The sequence below is a fragment of the Pelodiscus sinensis genome, chromosome 8 (genome assembly GCF_052426305.1).
Source record: "Pelodiscus sinensis isolate ZL-2025 chromosome 8, ASM5242630v1, whole genome shotgun sequence".
Lineage (NCBI taxonomy): Eukaryota > Metazoa > Chordata > Testudines > Trionychidae > Pelodiscus > Pelodiscus sinensis.
The window spans coordinates 36326459-36347640 of record NC_143059.1 but is presented as its reverse complement, the minus strand read 5'-3'; the positions used below and the strand labels follow the sequence as shown (position 1 = coordinate 36347640).

The 21182-nt window shown below is 40.5% G+C and overlaps 1 protein-coding gene across 2 annotated transcripts in view; it reads left to right on the top strand.

The window, feature by feature from the left end:
• PRKG1 (protein kinase cGMP-dependent 1) overlaps positions 1–21182 on the top strand; it is a 935506-nt gene that overhangs the window by 732443 nt on the left and 181881 nt on the right. For both annotated transcript variants that reach the window (XM_075935047.2, XM_075935046.2), the window contains exons 6-7: positions 5393–5470; positions 10031–10125. In XM_075935047.2, coding sequence (XP_075791162.1) covers positions 5393–5470; positions 10031–10125 — 173 coding nt within the window. The remainder of the gene's footprint in view (positions 1–5392; positions 5471–10030; positions 10126–21182) is intronic.

Sequence of the window (21182 nt, the reverse complement as noted above, 5' to 3'; positions counted from 1 at the left end):
TTATTCCTACTTGAAAGGGATCTTCCGGAAAAGAGCTTATTTTCTGCAAGATTCCGTCTAGACTGGCGCTTTTCTCCGGCAAAACCCCAAGCCGGAAAAAAGCGGCAGCCATGTTCATGCAAATGCTGCGGGGGATATTTAAATCTCCCACGGCATTTGCAATTCTGACTGGTCTCATTAGCATCCCTTTTCCGGAAAGGAGTGCCAATGTAGACACAGCCTCATTGTATAGCTGTTAGTGTAGTTACTATACTTTCTTTTATTTCTTATTTTTTGTTTTGCGTGTGTGTGTGTGCAGACCACACATAAAGGCTGATAGTGTTAAGTTCTGTTAGCTAGCTGTCCCAGTACTGGGGCAATCATTCCTACTGAATCAAAACATCCAGTTGTTCATCATGTGTCTTGACAATCCCTATGAATGATGGACACTCCCCTTAAATGTTGAACACGTCAAGTTCCCACCATCCCATTTATGCAGTCTGTAAATATTTTTCAAAGCACACATAGAAAGCCAGCAAAGGTGCATTTAAAATTGGAAAAGTTCATGAGGAGCATCTGACTCTGAAATTCTCCTAAGGGAAGAAGCTCCTGTTCCTTCTTCAAACTTCACTTATTTCAAAGGATTCTGAGTATTGAAGGAACTTAGTGACACTTAAACCCACTTTATACTCCTTGTCTGGACTTAAACCTATTTTATATCCCTTGTCTGAAGGTAGAGTATGACAGTATGTAATGGCATACATTACCTTTATGAACATTAAATTTAATTTGCCATTTTGTTGCCCAATCGCTTAGTTTCGTGAGATCTTTTTGAAGCTCTTCATAGTCTGCTTTAGTCTTAAGTATCTTGAGTAGTTTGGGCTCTTTCTCCTAGATTCTGTAGAGCACTTTGAGTCACTGGATTTCCTAGAGTTAGGACTGGGCAGGCACATAGTAAACAGAGGTGGAGAGTGAGTATTCACACACTGGGTGGGAGAAGTGTTAAGTGAATGCATATCTATCTCTTTTTGGACCTCATGGAGATTATATGGGAAATAAATAAATCCTGGAGTTGATCCTCCAAACTTTTAGTCATACAAGTAATTCTTGATCTCACAAGCAGTTCCATTTGTCAGTGGGACTAGCTCAGGAATAAATGTTGTTTGCATGACTAAGGGTTTGCAGAAATTGGCCCATGTTGTTAAAGAGCTGTTGTTAAATATTTATATACTATGTTCTGTTTTAATAACATTTTAAAATTAATGTTCTGATTAATCTGTGTCTTGAATTATTCTCCCGCCTAGAAGATATACCTTAATTCAGCATTTCCCAAACTATGGTCCACGGCCCAGTACCGGGACGCAGGAAAAAAAATACCGGGCCTCGGCATGGTTGCTGGGGTGTTCTGGGCTCCCGGAGTGCCCGTGTGGTTCCGGGTCCTCCAGGCCCTTGACCAGCCTGGGCATAACCTGCAGCCCGATGTTCCGGCTCCCGGCAGAGGTGTAGCTAGGGGAGGTCAGGAGAGGGGAGAGAACCGGCCACTGGAAGCAGCACTGACAGGGGAATTGGGGTGGACTTTGGAGATTTGGGGTGGGGGGCAGCCAGCGGAAGCAGAGCTAGCCGGGTGTCAGGGGGCTGGCCGGGAAATTGGGAGGAGGAGTAGGGGAGAAGCAGCTCCCGGAAGCAGGGCTTGCCTGGGGCATCGGAGCTGGCCAGGAGAGATTGGGGGGGCGGGCAGAAGCAGGGCTGCCGGGGAGCGCAAGGTTGGGGTTAGGGAGCTGGCCAGGGAAGATGTGGGGGTGGGGGGAAAGAGAAGCGGCAGCTGGAAGCAGGGCTGTTGGACGCGGGCAGTGGGGCTGGCCAAGGGAGATTGGGAGAAGAAGCGGGGGAGAACTGGCTGTCCGGGAGGGGGTTGGGGGAAGTGGGGCTGGCCAGAGGGGGAGCGGGACTGACCCGGCCATATGTAGCTCTCGGGGCGCTCCCCCACCCCCTGCAAAGCCTGAATGAGTCTGGCCTGGGGATTCTATTGTGCCCCCATCCCCTTGAGTAGTTGCGAACTGTCTGGCTGGTAGACACACTCATGCAGCCTGAGCACATTTACCAGCCAGGCAGTTCCAAACTACAAACTGATACAGCTAATAATAATAAAACGTACCTAATAAGAAAATACCAGACCATGTTATATGTCTGGTATTTTCTCAGTTTGTTTTTTATGTGTTTATATTTTTAGGCTGCAAAAAACAGTACTGAAAAAAAAGGGTTCCAACTAAAGTAAAAAGTTTGGGAAACCCTGTTCTAACCAGCTTTCTGTCTGTCTTACAGTCCATTTATCCAATCCATATTCTTTAACTTGATGGCAAGAATATTCTGGGTGACCATATCAAAAACTTTGCTAAAGCTGGCACTGGGGGCTTTGGGAGGACCAGAAACAACTTATTTGAATATTCATCATTTGATTAATGAACATGCAAATAAACGTTACGGTTCTCCAAAAGTTCGTGAATGGATTTACTGGTCCCCATGTATGAAAGTTTGGGAATCGCTGCCTTAATCTCCTAAACAACACTCCGTTTTCATATTATATAAGAGGGTGAATTAGCTCTCTTTACCACCTTGGATATGCCCTCTGAAAAGTGCAGTTGTTGATATACTGCTCCTGTCCAATTTCTCTATCTAACTGCAGTGTAAATAAGGAGTAAGGCAGTGTCTGAAAAATGAAAAACTTAGTTCTAAGACTGACTGGTGCTGACTCTCTTTGTGGTCTTGGACAAGGCAGATAATCATAATGCTTCAATTTTCCAACCATAAAATGTGGATATTAATGCTTATTTACATGTCTTGTTCTGCTGTTTTGTGGATTGTTTATTTAATGTGTGTAGTAGTCTTGGAAGATAAAAATAATTGTATAAATGCTAAATGTTTGTTTATTTTAAAGGACCCCTTTCCAAATAGACTGGCTCTAAACATTTTACTAGAGAGCATCTCTTAAAAATTAGTGAATAAGGTCCTTTAGAGCAAGTCCAGAAAAATAACAATCCTAGAAGAAGTCTCAGTCAGTTAAGTGTTTGTCAGACTTCTACGATGAGCTGTGATACACTCTGAATATCAAGAAGAGGTTGAACAGATGACAGAGAGCATAAAAACTGAGATTTGTTGACAATGAGGGGATAAAAGAGGAAGCAGGGAGAGACATGCAGTTAAAGGTATATGATCAATAGTTGAAGGATTAGCGGCAGGTAGAAGGATCATAAAAAATAGGAAGCATTAGAATTAAATGCAATTGTTCAGTGCCCTCAGTATTACTAGAATTTCACCTGAGCATTGCTCAGCATAGAGAGATTTATTTGAAGCAGGTAAAAAACTCTTTTAGAAAAAATCAGTCATGTGTAGATGTTTTGTGATTGTTCATCCCAGTCACTTTTACCAACACCTTTCAAAGGCCAAGGAAAGGTCATATCTCTCTTGTCATTTTTGTTTTCAGTCTTTCTGTTCATAGATTTAATAGGGATCCAGTGCACCAGTTATATTGTGAAGAATAGTTTTCCAGAAAGAAGTTCTGGAAACTCTTTGGCCAACATTTCAGTGACTAATGATATTCCTGATTTGAGGAATCAGCAAGGCGTTAGATTTTCAGAGAATAGTGCTCCAAGCTTTCTACAGTTGGGCCCCTACAAAGGTCTCAAGTTGTTCATGCAAATCTTCATGCATTCTCAAGTCATTCTTGTGTCAGGATCTGGTAGATCCTGAGCTTGTTCTTGCAGAGTCTCATGGATTCCTCTTAAACATTGTTGTTCTTCCAACTTTTCTACATGGGGCACAAAAAGTGTTCCGCTCCCAAATTCAGAGGCTCACGGTAGACTTGCCAGAAGCCATAGCCTTATACACAGATTCCAAAATAATACTTTCATGGATTTTCCCTTCCTGAAGAGTCATGAGAATTATTTAACAATGGTGACTGACTGTAAACTAATGCCATTTTTATTGTATTTTTCCTTTAGATTGTAAAGAATATTCAGACACTGCATTACCTACTGATGCTCAAATTTTCAGTTTCCTCTAGCTTTTGTATCAGGATCCATCAATGCACATTGCACAAACCTCTGCAGACTCAAACTAATTGCTTTTTAGGAATAAATATCTTTGTTAATTGAGTTACTGTTTAATTAAGCATGCATATTTGCCTGTCCCACTAGAGATATTTTATTTTACATTTATTAGCTTTTAAATTAAGCGCTTTTTCTCAGCTATCTTCAGTATTTTACCTGAAGCCTTTTTCATGGTAGAGTGTTGTCATCTGAGTACAAAAGAGACCAAAAAGACTGAAGGTGAAAATGACAGATCAACAAACTGCTTTGGGGGAAAATAAGGATCTTTCCAAGCCTCAGCCCATTTAGAAGGTTCAGATCAATTCCTTCATCTTGAGTTAAGTCATTCCCACCCAAGCTTCTGCTGATATACTACTTTGAGAACATAGAAGATCTGACAGTCTTGACTGGGAATTGCAGTGTTCAAACAACACATTCATTACAACTTACTTGTTTCAAAGGGTCATACCACAATTTGGGGAAGCACAAGAGATCTGAATATAGCAATCAGTATTACATTCACCACAAAAGCTTAATAAGGCCACCATCATTTATTTAACCTGAGGGAAATTAGGTCAGAATTTTAGGTAGGATGCTGTCACTTGACATGACCGCATTTGCCTGTTATTGATACCTGTAGTTAATTTGTGCTGCTGATGCCCAACACCTCTGAAAATTGTGTCAGTTATCCAATCAAATATGGATTTAGGAACTTAGTTTGGAACATACTGGCTTTTATTGGTCTAAATTCACCCCAATATTATTACATTGATTGGTGTAACACAAGGAATTTCCTTTAGCCCACATTTAGATTTCACTCCAATTGGATAGGATGGAATATTAGCAGTGATTTTTTTCTATAAACTAGGGTCAACAAATCCAGACTAATAATTAAACTGATTTAAAGTAACAACTTCTAAATAAAGCCACTGATAAAATAAAATGAACACCACAAAACACAAATAAAAATATTTGGAAAGGACAACTGTTACAAGCAGTTTAGTACCATAGCTTAAGATTATACTTGATGCTCTGCTGAAAAATTCTTGTGTTTTGTTCAGTTATGATACTTGGATTGAGGGCCTAAGGATAAGGCATCCAGACAAAAACTAGCACTAACAAAATAATAAGAAAAATGGGTAGGATAAATGATTTATTTTCCACTGTTATATTTCTTGGCGTAGGATAATTTTTAACTCATGACAGATGTCAGGCTTGGATAAAACATATTCAACCTTCCTGCCTCCTCCTGCCTTATCTTGTGAAACTGCTGGACTGCAAACTGAATGACAATCTGATTCCTTTTGTTCTTGTTAATTTTCCTGCAGACACACTATGAAAATGGAGAGTACATTATCAGGCAAGGTGCCCGAGGGGACACTTTCTTTATAATCAGCAAAGGAAAGGTAAGTTGTTGTTACTCCTTTCAAAGCAAATGTCATATTCAATGATGGTGTAACTCTGGGAATGCAGTGCCAATCAATTCTTTTCTTGCAGGGCAACAAACATTACAACATTTCACATTTAATTAAACTTCTTGATAGTGTCAGGAGGGGAGAATGACCTAAAGAAAAAGAATTCACACACACACACACCAAAGACAGATCTCACACACTGTTTTACACCTACTAACAATGAACACTTTTTGGTTCATGAAATCAATTGTTAAGTCATCTTGGTTGCATGATCAGCTAGCTCAAGACTTTCTTTGCAAGCATTTCAAGAAGAGACATAACCTAAGACTGCCAACATGGGTGCCCTTTATGTTGGTAGGACTTGTGGGGATATATGCCTTCTAAGAATGAAACATAACTGCTATTGAGTTACATTTAGTCAGTATGAAGTTGGACTAGATTTTGATGGGAAATATATGTTTTAATCTCTTGCTCTAAATATTATTATTATGTTTTAGTATTGCCATAGCCCCTGTATATTTACACTATAGATGGATGGAACAAATAAACCCTGACCAAAAACTTATCTGTGTTAAGATTTAAATTATGGGGACCCCAGAACTGCTATACTGTCTTTCTGAACTAAAATAAAATATACCATCTTTCCATTGAAAATTTACTAAATTTGGTGCTTGGTTTGATGCTAAACCTCTAGTTAGCAAGCTACAAGGGAGGGGAGGCATGCTTTTAATCTCTTTGTTTATCTTCAAAATCTTGGTAGCTTTAGACAAAGGATGGGAAATAATTTTTAAAAGGGGGTTACTTCAAAAATTTCTAAAGTGGCCCTGGTCTGCCCTGTGAGGGGAGGGGTCTTGGGTGCAATGGGCGGGGCCAAGATAAGTCTTGTGCTCCCTTGCCCATAGGCCTTGATTGGCTTGGGGGTGGGGAAGTGCATGAAGTCTTTGCCCCCCACCACCTAGAGAGAATTGCCAGCCATTTTAAAACAGCTGTCAGTTCCATGTAGGCAACGCAGCGGGAGGAGACTTTGCGTGCTCCCTCTTCTCCCAGGACTAAATTGGCCTGGGGATGATGGAGAGGCCAGGTGGTCACAAGCCAGATCCACTGTTTTTTTTTATCCTTTGAAAATTCCATATTATTTAGTGTTAAGCTAGACAAATATGCTGCTCCTTGCCATAGTAGGTTGCAGATGTTCAAGAGAATACACTGATTTCCCACTGCAAAAAATACGTACATACAGAAAAAACAGATAAAACTAAACAGAGGGACAAATTAATTGGATGGATTAATCCCAAACTTTGATTTAAAGTTCTCCTATTTGCATAAAGTCACAGGTTAATGCAAGTGTTGTTACCTTTTATAATAAAACAACAAAAAACAAACCCCAAACCCTGGACATTTGATATGGGAAGAGTGTTGTTTAGTTAGTGCTGATGTGACTGACACACATTCTGGTATGTCTTCTGAGAGAGCATGTGACAGTTCCATTCTAAAGCTATCTTGCTCATCCCGACTGTGTCTGAAACCAATATGTATCAAACAATTTAAGTCAAATGTTCATTAAAAGGAGGAAAAAACAGTGTGTATTTTCTTTGTGAATAAGTCTGTCACTGGTGGAGAAAATTATGTGATATGCATGTATGCATTATGAGTGCTCAGAAAGTTCCTTCATCTTATCCTCCCACTCCTTTTCCTGGTTTTCTCCCACCATATCCCTCATGATACTCTCATGCCTGGGGTAACTGGTATCCCTATGGGGTTGCCAACTTTCTCACATAAAACCAAGTACCCTTCGTCTGATCTGTACCGCCCCATCCCATCTCTTCTCTCAGGAGATTCCCACTCTCTGGGTCCCCCATTCACTCCCCTTCCTCTGTTGCTCACTCTCCTCACCCTCCTTCACTCACTCATTTTTACCAGGCTGGGGCAGGGGGCTGGGGCATAAGAAGGGATGAGAACTCTGGCTGAGGATACAGGATCTGGGGTAAGGCCACAAGTAAGGAGTACAGGATGTGGGAAGGGGCTCTGGGTTGAGGTACTGGGTTAGGATGTGAGAGGCGTGTAGGGTCTGAGGTAAAGCTATGGATTAGGGACTTAAAGGGTTAGAGGGGATCAGGGTTGGAGTGTAAGGAGGGCCTCAGTGATGTAGGTTTTGGGTGGCACTTACCTCAAACAGCTCCCAGAAGCAGCAGCACATCCTCCTTCCAGCTCCTATTCAATGGTTTCCAGCCAATGGGAGCTGCAGAGCAGGCACTTGGGGCAAGAACAGTATGCGGCACCCCATGGTAGCCCCTACATATAGGGGCCAGAGAGGGACCCTGCTTTAGTCCCACTGCATTGCTGTTTTGACTTTTAACAACCTGTTCAGCAGTTCTGAGAAGTGCCTCCAGGCATTCAAGTTGAAAATTAGAGACCTGACATCCCTGGTGAAGGATTCTCTGAAGAAGAAAACCATGACACACAAGATCCCCACATGAGCATTCCTCTCCAGACACAGTCTGACACGCTGACCTAATCTGTGTCATCCTTTACTCAAAGCAGGCTGCACTCCATCCTCTGTACTCAGAATGACATGGATACTGTGTGCATGTGTAACCACCACAAGGTGGATTTGAATCTGGGATTTCTGGAACTTAGTACAGGAGCATCTGCCTCTGAGCATCTGCCAGCTGGCTCTCAGTCCATGCTGTAGAGGTCTTTTGTTCTTTTCTGTTGCTGTGGTCTAGGTGCCACTGCATGGGACAGTGAACCACATCAGGTGTGTGAGTTACACGTGTCCACCCCACTACTCTATATTTCCTGAAAGGACTCTGGTGGAAGATGATGGATAGCAGAAACTGAAGATCAGTAAATTTAATAAATGCTTTTGGCAAGTATACAAAATCTCTGCTGTGTATGGGAACAATGCCATGACAACAACACAGCACAGGCCTGAGTTCCGAGAACTCCGTGCCAGAGCCCGGGCACTAAAACAGTTAAATAAAATAGATTAGAGTATGCCTGGACCTTTTACAAATGTGGCCACATACCATCTCAAACTGAACTCTGCACCAGATAGTTAAAAAACCAAACAAGGATCTGACTCCAGCCCCACATACCGGGGCATGTACATGCTCCATGCAATTATTGGGCTTATATATTATCAGAGATCATTAGTTGTAAAGTGCTTTCCAATTTCTGATTTTCATATAGTTCAGTGTGTCCAGCAGTGAAATTTTGAGCAGCAAAACCTGGTTTAGCTGATCAAGAAGGGTCCTAAAATCCCTTAATCCTGGCAACCTACCTTCTTTCAAAAATTACTCCTTTGGTCTCCCAGGGTATATCTACACTGCAATTAGAAGCCTGAGGCTGTCCTATACCAGCTGGGACCAGTTTGCAGGGCTTGAGCTAAGGAACTGTTTAATTGCAGTCTAGATATTCAGGCAGAGGCTGGAGCCCTGCTGCCAGGACGCTGCAAGGTGAATAAATTGTTTACTATCAATAGTTTGCACTCTACTACTCACCACATGCTGATCGTCTGGCACTGTTCAGTGCTCGGTCAATACAGTGAGATCATGTGCCATGCTGTGCTGCTGCATGCCATTTTCCTGTAAAAATCAATGTCACAAATTTAACAGGTGCATCATTGATGTCATATTATCTGGTGATTAATGGGTATCATCACTTTAAACTGGGTGGTAGCCCTATAATCCCTTGGCATTTCTTTCCTAGGAGGCACAGAGGCTCACAAAGAAATAGATTAAAACATAAAAAGGCTTCCTTTACTTGCTCAGTTTTTTGTCATCTGCTACAAACAGTTCTATTTGATCTGTTACACTTTCCCTGCTACCCTCATCTGATCTTTGATGAGTCACTGAAAAAGTGTATTGTAGGCAGAGTGCTCAGTAATGATTCAACACTACTATGTTGAGCTTCTGTAAGAGAAAGGAGAAAGCAGAGGGAATGTTTTGGGAGTTTTAGGGGGTTTTCACCATGATCTCAAACTAGAAAGTTTTCCAAATCCCCCAACACCGAACTAAATTAAATTATGTGAAATCCCAAATTGCTATGTGAATTTGCATGTGCAAAACCTGAGATTTCCACAAAATGCAAGAATGATTTGCAAATTTGATCTAAGGGTGAAATGTTGCCATTGTCTCTTCCCACTAAATTTCTTGCACTGGATCTTGCACTTTGACCAACATTCTTTCTTACTCTGCTCATTTTAAAGTATTATTCAGAGTTAACTCTAGTTAAATCTAGAAGAAAGATCCCAAGAATAGGATGGACGAAGAAAGTCACCAACAAGAAATTATATAGGAAGATTCAGCCAAAAGAGAACCTACTGCAGAAGGTTATACAATGGAAGTTACAGCTATTCAGGCATATCTGCAGAATGAATGACGAGCAAAAAGTTAAGACCCTGGTATTCGGCATAATGGATGGTCTGAATAGGAGAAGCAGACCCCCCAGAGCATTAACTGAAATCACCATGAGATGACTCATACATCCTGAAAATAGTAGGCTTTATTAGTAAAATCTTGAGGTTTTGTTTTGTGTGTTTCTTTTCCACAGGTAAATGTTACTCGTGAAGATTCTCCCAGTGAAGAGCCAATTTTTCTCCGCACTTTAGGGAAAGGAGATTGGTTTGGAGAAAAAGCACTTCAAGGGTAAGTACTACAAATTATATAGTTATTTGACTGTTATTCATGGCACATAAGGATTCTGAAATAGCTAGACTCTTGCAGCTAGAACTCAATGTTAACGAATATTTTCAGTCGTTATCGTAGAGGCACTGGTAGCCAGTCTGTAGTTAACATTGCATTGGAATTTGGCCTTAAATTGATTTAAAAAAATCCCTGTTTTGTATTTAAGTACCTGAAACTAAACCTCAGTTTGCTAACATAAATGAATAGTCATTTATTCCTGAAATGTGGCCTCTTTGACCAGGCAATTTGAGTCGGATACGCTTTTCTTATTTTTTAAACATTTCCCAACTTGTGGTACATGTTAAACCTCTGAAATCTGGCACTCTGTAGACTGACAACATGTGTGGTCCAGCAGGAACATGGATGTTGCTCAATCAGAGAACCTCAATGGCTGGAAGCAGGGGCTGGCTGGCAGGGAGGGAGGGGGCACAACCACAGGGGGTGGCCAGGAGCCCAGTCAGAGCCAAGAGTGCAGCCGGTCTAGAATCTGCACCTGGGTGAGCTGGCAGGAGGGCCAGTGCCTGAGAGCCCTGGCCAGCATCAGAAGCAACAGCTGAGCTGGCTGGAAGGGGGCCAGTGGCCAGGACCTCCAGGAAGTGCAGCTGGGCTGGCAACAGGAGGGGGCCAGCAGCTGGGAGAAGAGCCAGGCCAGCAGCAGGGTTGACCAGTGGCAGGGAATGCTTCTGGACTGAAGCAAACCCAATGGCTGGAGCAGATGGCCAGGAGTGAGTCTGATGGTCTGTAAGGGAGCCTCAGAGGAGGGATAGGGTTGGGGAGGGCAACTAGCACAGGAGCATTTACCTCGCCTGGTCCAGCAAACTCCTTGATTCAGGACCACTAAGTTCCAAGGGTACTGGACCAGGGAGGTCCATCCTGTATATTTCATGTGTTGAGTGAGCACATACATAACAGCTGATTGCCTGTTCTTTTACTCTTATGTGGTGGTGTACACACATGAGCAAACAAAACATTTTTAAAGTGTTTTGTTTGGGGTTTATAACTATGCTTGGGACGAACTTAAAAAAGTGAATAATAATAATTCACCATACATAGATGCTTTTTGAATTAAAGTATACACCTACCTGAGATACCACAGGTCCAGTTTACTAGTAAACTCAATAAGGGTACGTCTAGACTACAGGGTTTTGTCGACAGAAGTTTTGTCGACAGTATCTGTCGACAAAACTTCTGTCGACAAAGAGCGTCTAGACACATTCAGTTCTGTCGACTAAACAAGCTGCTTTGTCGACAAAACCCTGTAGTCTAGACACAACCGTACATGCAATAACACCTTCTGTCGACAGAACTCTGTCGACAGAAGGTGTTATGCCTCGTAAAATGAGGTTTACCAGCATCGACAAAACTGCTGAGTTCTGTCGACGTTATGTCGACAGAACTCAGCGGTAGTGTAGACGCAGGTATAGTTTTGTCGACAAAAGTCCACTTTTGTCGACAAAACTCAGTAGTCTAGACACACCCTAATTCTGTATCTGGATTAACTTTGATACTTGGAAAGCATATCCGTGGATCAAAAAATAGCTGACAAATGTTAATATGTATAATAAATATTTAGATACTGGTGTTGTTTACAATGAAGGATATGTTTCTATGTCTCTGTGAAACATCTCTGTGAAGATGAGTTTAATATAAATAGATATAGACAGGCATTACATATAATATTCAGTAGATAAGAAAATACAGTACATAGTGTCATTTGATATTTTTCACCTCTCTAGCCATTAAAGATAATATATTAAAGCTTTCCTTGTCATTTCTAGTGACACCCATTGACTTCATTGGAAATTGTTCAACATTCAATGCTGTGAAAAATTATCCCACAGTCATAATGTGTTAAAATTTTTTTTTTTTTAAATAAAGGCGAGGCTCACATGTAATTTCCTGTGCATTTTATCCAGTTACAACTAATGGCAATAGGGATTATTTTACTGTTTCAGCAGTGCTGCAGAGTTGCAATATTCATTATGCTTACTGCTGCATAAAAGGAATTTGGATAACAAGTATTTGATAGGATACCATAGAAATACTTATGGAGTACGTCTAGACTACAGGTTTTTGTCGACACTGAGCATCCAGACTACATCCAGTTCTGTCAACAAAGCAAGTTGCTTTGTTGACATGAGAGAGTAAACACAAAGGACAGTGTAGATGCAATAACGCCTTCCGTCGAAAAAACTGTCAATAAAAGGTGTTATTCCTCGAAGAATGAGGTTAACCACCATCGACAAAACTGCTGAGTTCTGTCGAGGTTATGTCGATAGAACTTGGCAGTAGTGTAGATGCAGGTATAGTTTTGTTGACAAAAATCCACTTTTGTCAACAAAACCTTGTAGTCTAGACACACCCATGTTGATGTGCAAGTTCTGTGATGACATGCACGATCATATTTTTCTAATCAGTACACAATATGATTTATCCCATTCACAATAACAGAAACAAAACTAGTCAGAAAATTACCGTAGCAAAATTTATCGGAATAATAGTTACATTTCCCAACACTTTTGCCTTTTAGTTTCTTGTCTGAGATGACAATATATTCTTTTGAACTAGAAATAGTCACTGTAAATTAATTTTTGCTGTATTTCACACTTTCAAACATGGTCAAAAATTAATTTATATTGATAATTTCTAGCAACAGGCAGGTGGCAGAGCTCATCTTCATAGTCTAGCAGGAAACAAAAATAATTGCATGCAGTTTCATGGCCAATGTCTATTGCACTGAAACAGTTCTATAGTAGCTTATACATTCTGTTGTGCTCTTTTTGTCCCATGCCAATGGGAAATAACAGCAGCTGAATTCTAGCATTTTCCAAAACTATGAGATACAAGGGATTCTGATTTGTAGTTTATACCCTATCACAACTCAATAAATAGCTCTGGGGTGAATGCCCTGAGCAGAACCATAACTAGGCCCTTTAGCTGCTGGAGCGAGCAAGCATATTTTGCACCCATCACTGGAGGGGATAGGAGCACATGGGTCATGTCCCTACCCCTAGTCTTTTGGTTGATCTTCCCCAACCAGAGACGCTGGTTGGCCCACTGAGGTGTGTCAGAGTGTGCAGGTGATGCTCCCCCATCAATTCCAGTCTCCTAGGTTCACCTGTTTGAGGCACACAAGCTGCTTTGTGGTTGCCCTACTTTCAACTATTTCCTAGGGCAATTTTGGTCAGATCTTGCATCCCTCAACCCTGGGGTGTTGGGTCCTGCCCTGCACTCATCCCACAATTGCAACTCTTGTGCTATGAAGCTGTGTAGGCTTGTGTCTCCACTCCAGGCATTGCAACCTCTTGGGTTGCAGCACCACTCAGTCTACAGTCCACTCAGGGGGTATGTCTACACTACCACCCTAGTTCGAACTAGAGTGGTTAATGTAGGCAACCAAAGTTGCAAATGAAGCCCGGGATTTGAATTTCCCGGGGTTCATTTGCATATTGCCGGGCACCGCCATTTTTAAAGCCCCTCTAGTTCGGACTCCGTGCCCACGGCTACACGCGGCACGGACTAGGTAGTTCGGACTAGGCTTCCTATTCTGAACTACCAGTACACCTCGTTCCCTAGTTCGAACTAGTGTGGTAGTATAGACATACCCAGGGTTAGCTCTGCCTCACTTATTGGACCAAAAGTGAGGCTGTGACATGACTTAGGGGTGGCAGTACCATTCACTCAACTTTGGCCTATCCAGACTCCTGTTGTCGTGATGGCTGGGCCAAACTTGAATGCCACTGGAACCCCAGAGGTTGCAGTATATGGAGCAGGTTAGGCCTATAGGTGCTGCTATGTGACCCTTTGAAACATTTTGGTTCTCGCCTTCTGGTTGAGAAACCTTCACTAGTGTTCTCCTTTCAGACATTCAGCATCAGTGCTTCTAGAATACAATGCTCATTAAACCCCTCTTCCTTGTTCCCCCTATTTCCCTGCCTCCTGAAAGCTTCAAAATGTTATTTCACTGAAGCTGTTGGCTCTTATTGACTCAGGATTGAAAAAGTCACTTCCAGTCTCTCATCTGCCATGTGGCAATATAATAGTCTGCCAGGTAATTAATAACCACTGACAGCTGGCACAGAACCTAGACAGTCCATTTTTGTAATTCTCAGCCAATTGAACAAATATCATTATTCCATAAACTATGTGAGTACAGTATAACAGCCTATTACAATTAACACCTTTGGATGAAAATATCCAATTGTATTCGTTCATTTTGCTGATCTGTCATTTTTTATTATTAACTGTGATCCCTAAATTAGGGCTTGTTTAACCACTTTTGACATCATTAGCACATTTTTATGATGTTCTTTTTTGGTGCTTACTAAATAATGCCCTTAAAATATATAACTTCATCCTTTAACTTCCACGTTTTTTTAAAAGGCTTGATGATAAATAGAGGAACAATGAAGAAAGAAAGACCATCTTTATTTTTAACATTCCAGTGAAATTGTGTAAAAGGAAATATTTTTCCATTTAAATCTTTGATGTAAGATGAAGGGAGAATTGTGAGGAGCTGAACTTCTCCTAAGTAGATCAGGAAAGACTTGCCACTCAATTTACTTAGCCAGGCATTTTAAGACTGACAGACTTTCCCCATTTCTGAAATTTCCTATGTTGTGAGTTTTAGTTAAACTTTCAGTATTGCCAACTTGTATTTTTTCATATGAATCTCACAATATTTGAATGCTTTTATTATATATGTATGGGTGTGTCTAGACTATAGGGTTTTGTCGACAAAAGTGGACTTTTGTCGACAAAACTAAACCTGTGTCTACACTACCGCTGAATTCTGTCGACATAACATCGACAGAACTCAGCAGTTTTGTTGACGCTGGTAAACCTCATTTTACGAGGAATAACGCTTTTTGTTGACAGAGTTCTGTCGACAGAAGGCATTATTGCATCTAAACTGTCCTTTGCATCCACACTGTTATGTCGACAAAGCACCTTGCTTTGTCGACAGAACTAAATATAGTCTACATGCTCTTTGTCAACAGAAGCTTTGTCGACAGTATCTGTCGACAAAACTTCTGTCGACAAAACCCTGTAGTCTATACGTACCCTATCTGTTTATTTGCATTATTTCAGTGATTGGAAGAGTGAGGATTGACTTGAAAAGGCCTTGAAAGTGAAACATGCACTGAAAGTTTGATGCAATAGAGAAGGGGGAACCAGTGGAAGGATTTAAATAGGAGTATGATATGGTCAAAGCAAGAGGGTAGGACAGTGATCTTTGAAGCAACATTCTGAGTGGATTTGAGGGGTGGGGGAAATTTCATTCGTCAAGACCAGAAAGCAGCATGTTGCAGTAATTGGGATGCAGGCTAATGAGTGCTTGAATATGAGTTTTAGCTGTGCAAGATGGATAGGAAAAGCCATATCTTAACAGATTTCATCAGAAAGAATTGGCAAGATTTAGTCGGGGAAAGGTCCTAGTGAAAGTCAAAGTTTTGCCCTTTTCCAAAATGGCCGCAATTTCCAACAATGGAACTGAAGACACAGTTTATCCTTTGAAGGATGGATGCTAGATCTATTTAACCCTTTACTAGTAAATATCTCCCAATGTCCTGCTTAGTTATTTGACTACTATTCTTAAGATTATTTGTAATGTAACTTACGACTTCTGTAACCTCAAGCATCTCTATAGCTTATTATTCATCAGTATACATAGGCAATTCACATTAATGTTAAGAGTATTTATATTTATGAGTTAACTGCAACCAGGTTTAGGTATATGGGTTACATAGGCATCAGTGATAAATCTCCTCTGTGATTGCCCAAAAACTTTTTAGTCCAAATTTCCAACCCCAGTTTAATTTACTCAGATCACTATGATCAAAATCTAGTCCTATTAATCTATATAGATGTAGGAACCTGTGTTTAAAAGGAGGATGAAATAGATGCATTGGCATGGGAAATTGCTTTGGGAATTTGGAAATAAGGCTTGTTGAAATATTAATGCTTCCTTAGATCTCAAAGACACCGTAGAGTATCAAAACTTTAAGGTGTTTTTCAGGATTAATGTAAGAACCAATATATTCCCTAAAAGGTTTTCTGAACATCTAACAACTGAAAGGCCTATGACTAAAATCAATATGTGAAACATCAATAAGACATTAGAACTATTGACATTGACAGCACTATTGATTTTTTTGTATCCTTTTTTTAATGTAATGTTCCTGTTTGCTTCTGCTGTCGCCAGTATTATGAGTCAGCTGCCGGAATAGTGGTTATTTTCATTTTATCTGCTCACACATTATGAATGTTGCTGGGACTATTTCTTGAACTGAGCGTCACCATATTATAATTCTAATATTGTTTATATTCTGTCATTTCCATGTTCCTTACATAGCTGGAAAAGCCCCAAAAAGCAAGGCAGTTTGGTTGAGATAAGACTCAAAATATTTGGATGTCTATCCAAAACTTAAATGTATTCGTATCTTGTGAAACTGTCCCTCTCCAAAACTAACCAGATCCTTCTCCCAAGTTTACCTTTTCTACTCTTGCTAACCGATTCTTGTGGGGCATCCTTCCTGTCCCACTCTTCAGCTGAAATCCTTTCTTCCTGGAATCCCTTACTCTTAAGGGACTTTCCTTTCCGAAAGCCCTTACACACCTATCTGCCTACACTGATATCCTATATAACCCTTCAAGTGTTAGGTATGGTTAACTATCTAGTCTGGCATTGACATTTTTTAACTTCTTAGTGCTTAGAAAAGACCTAATTTGTACATTGGAATTGAGTTGCATACTATAGTATTCAAGTCCCTCTTCTAATTTGCATACCTCCCTGAATAATTAATTTAATACCTCCCATGTGACCTGAACATATCCCAGAAAGACAAAATGTAGAAGAGGAATGAAAAAATGAAAATAAAATTCAATAGTCTATTGAGATCAATCTCCCATTTAGCAATAGAAAGCAACTGTTCTCTCTTTAATGTTTGGTAAGTAAATTAATTTCCCCTTCATTTAACACACACAGAATTTGGGGGAGATAATACAAGAAATTGAGAGCTTATTACAAATCACCTGTAGGGAGAGATAATACATGTTTTAATTTACTAACTTAAATGTCATTTCTCTTGATCCCTGTTGTTCGTGAACAGATGTGTGTTGTAAAGCCATTTGAATGTCCTTGACTAAACTTAGCATTGAATATAAGTATGGTGTATCATGTGAGATGGATATTTTGATTGCATCGCACTGTGCCATCCATTAAAACCCTATCAACAGTTAACTTGTTAACATGATTATTTTAAATTTTGTGTATTTTTTATATTGTTTCTGGGATATTTTATTATAATTGGGTGTATACTAGTAGCCAGGAAGTAATAATCATGCAAGTGTGGGTGTGGCCAGCACTAGTCTGAGTTTAGACCAGGTTATTTGATTATATAGTGATAGAAATGTAGCCGTGTTAGTCTGGTGTAGCTGAAACAAAATACAGGACTATGTAGCACTTTAAAGACTAACAAGATGGTTTATTAGATGATGAGCTTTCAAGGGCTAGACCCACTTCCTCAGATCAAATAGTTCACTATTTGATCTGAGGAAGTGGGTCTGGCCCACGAAAGTTCATCATCTAATAAACCATCTTGTTAGTCTTTAAAGTGCTGCATAATCCTGTATTTTATTTGATTATATAGTTTGGTTTCTGGTTCTAGAAAGGAAAGGAAAGAACTAGCTCCCCTCCCCTTGTTTTTTCTACAGTGTATGCTGTATGGCATACTGGCTTTCTCCACTGGGTCATTCTATGCTACACTTTCCCTGGACTAAATATTGTCCTTACTTTCTGTTATTTTCAGTAAAAATGTTTTCTTCTGTCAATGTCTGTTATGAATTTAGGTGACTGGGAAAGTGCAGGAAGCACTCTTAGCTGACCAAGAATGAGAAATTTGATCACAGTGAAGAGTTATAATTGCCTATTATATTATGGAGATATGAGGTGGGGGTGAAGGAAGACTGTGAATCCTGGCCATTGAGCTGTATAAATTATTTTCCTGAATCCATTTGTTTCTTACACTATTGACAGTATCACTGGCAAGATTAACTTGTATTCTGTAGCTGTGACACTAAAAACGTGTTGTATTGGGCTGCTATCATACTGTTGAATTCATTTCTGGAGCTGTCTCCCTGTCTTTCTGAGCCACATTTGGCAATTGCAATAATCCTATTCTCAAAGGTAGTAGTTCTCAAACTCTGGGCTGTGAGGAGCTGGCTGGCCACTTTATACTAATTCTCTTTCTTCCCAGTTGTTAAATTAAATGAAAAGGCAGCCAAAAATTAATTAAACTTTGCATAATTTTGCTTTTCTATATGAGCAATTACTACAATTGCCACAAGAGTGTCATACAATCATGAATGAGAAGGAGAATGGGGGACACAGTGCAACTGTAAGGAGTCCTCATGATTAAAAGTGGGAAGAAAGGTAATCCTGAATGGGAGAGCAGCTGTCCAGAGCGCAATTAATTTGTAAAGAATTCATCAAAATTTTGAAAATATTGGAGAACAATGTTGCTACAATAAATGGACAGTGTTGAGGATAATGCAATAGATACATTTCTCTGGCACACCACCCTTAAATATGTATAAAATCCATTTGGTCTATCATGCCAACTACTTCTTACTCTTAAGCCATCTAAAATAGTTTTTAGCTGTCGTCAATCTTTTTCCTATTACGTTCTCCACTTAAGATGTACCCTTAGAGACTCACAAAAATATATAGAATCATGAATGAAGTGGGTTTTACTCATAAAAGTTCATGATTCTATATATTTTTTTGTTAGTCTCTAAGGTTGTGTCTAGACTACATGGCTCCATCAACGGAGTTTACCCAACTACATCAAAGTAGTTTTCCCGACATAGTCAATGAAGCTGGGATTTAAATAAACCCCGCTTCCTTAAAATAAAAATGGCCACTGCGCTCTGCCGACAATCAACTGATCCGGCACAGTATGGCAGTCTAGAAGCGGATCGGTCAACAAGGGGAGCCTTTGTTGACAGCTCCTGTAAACCTCGTTTCACGAGGCATAAAGGAGTGGTCGACAAAGGCTTCTCTTGTCGACCGAGCCGCATCTAGACTGCTGCACTCTGCCGGATCAGCTGATTGTCGGCACAGCGCAGTGGCCATTTTTATTTTAATGAAGCCAGGATTATTTAAATCCCCACTTCATTGACTATGTCGGGTAAACTACTTTACATGGCTCCGTCGATGGAGTCATGTAGTCTAGACACACCCTAAGGTTCCACAGGACTACTTATTGTTTTTAATGAATGTACAGTATACAATTAGTAAGATCACACTTTCAGAATTTATGTAGTAGATGATAAACTTTTTCTATAAGTATCAATTTTTTAGCTAGCTAGTCTACCAGTATTGAGAATATGGTAATTTTACTATGTATTGGAAAGTTCTGCTTGTATTGTCCAATGGTTTATTCTTGTTCCCAAGTAAATTATGAAATCTCTTGTAACCTTTGAATTTTGTATTCTCCCATTATTGCAAATTAATATTTGTAATTTAAATAGCATTACTCCACTCCCAATAATAATCCCTCCCTATTTGTATTCTATCAGAATGTAATCTGATGTTACATTTGGCTCATATTTGATTTTGCTCTTAACTTCTTCCATTCATTGCCTTATGTTCTCTATGCTGTGTGAAATTCTTGGGCAGACGATAGGTTTCTTAATTAAGGGTCTCAGCCAGAGCCTATTAAAGTCTAATGAAAAAACTCACACTGACTTCAGTGGACTTTGGATCAAGCCCACTGTTATTTATGAACAGGAACTTTGGGTTTTGTTAATAAGAGGATAACTCAATTTGTAGTTCCTTTATTTAAGCTGCTATTGCAGTACCAAACATTGAACACAGTATGAAAAGAAAGGGGTCACAGGAACAGAGCAAGATTTATTGCTTGATTTTTCAGAATATCTTTCTAGTAATCAATGAAGAGGATGAGAGAAATTCAAGAATGTGGTGAACACATTCTCTCCGAGGGTATGTCTACACTACCCCTCTAGTTCGAACTAGCGGGGGTAATGTAGTCATCCACAGTTGCAAATGAAGCCCGGGATTTGAATTTCCCGGGTTTCATTTGCATGAAGCCGGCCGGTGCCATTTTTAAATGCCGGCTAGTTCGAACCCCGTGCCACACGGCTACACGCGGCATGGAGTAGCTAGTTCGGATTAGGCTTCTAATCCGAACTAGCTATATTCCTCGTGGAACACACGAGGAGTACAGCTAGTTCGTGGAACACACGAGGAGTACAGCTAGTTCGTGGAACACACGAGGAGTACAGCTAGTTCGGATTAGAAGCCTAATCCGAACTAGCTACTCCGTGCCGCGTGTAGCCACGCAGCACAGGGTTCGAACTAGCCAGCATTTTAAAATGGCACTGGCCATTCATGCAAATGAAGCCCGGGAAATTCAAATCCCGGGCTTCATTTGCAACTACGGATCACTACATTACCTCCGCTAGTTCGAACTAGCAGGGTAGTGTAGACATACCCCCAAATAGATTATTTAGTGTGGCAGCATGTCTGCAGTAGACAGGCAGCTAAATTAATATTTTAAAGCAGAGGTGGAGCTTTTTTTGGGTTAGGGGCCACTGACCCACACAAAATCAGTCAGGGAACACACACAAGTGAGAAGTAAAAAACAAAACCAAACAAAAAAAATTCCCACTGATGTGTCCCCTGTGTGAGGAGAAAGACACTGCTCACATTTCCCTCCCACATTAGAGCTTGGGAGGGCCAGCCTTGTAGATTGTGTATGATCAAGACCTATGGTGCAGCAGTGTGGGGGGCTGGAGTGCCAGTGCAGGCTCCCTAATGCTGGAGGGCCCCATAACCTTGGGGGTGGATCCAGGCAAACCGGAGGCCACAGACGGCCCCTGGGTCTGAGGTTCCCAACCCTTGCTTTAATGTAAAGCTCATGTAATGCTTCAAATATTTACATATATTTTAGAAATATGCATCTGTCTGTCCATTTGTTTGTGATTCCGTTTGT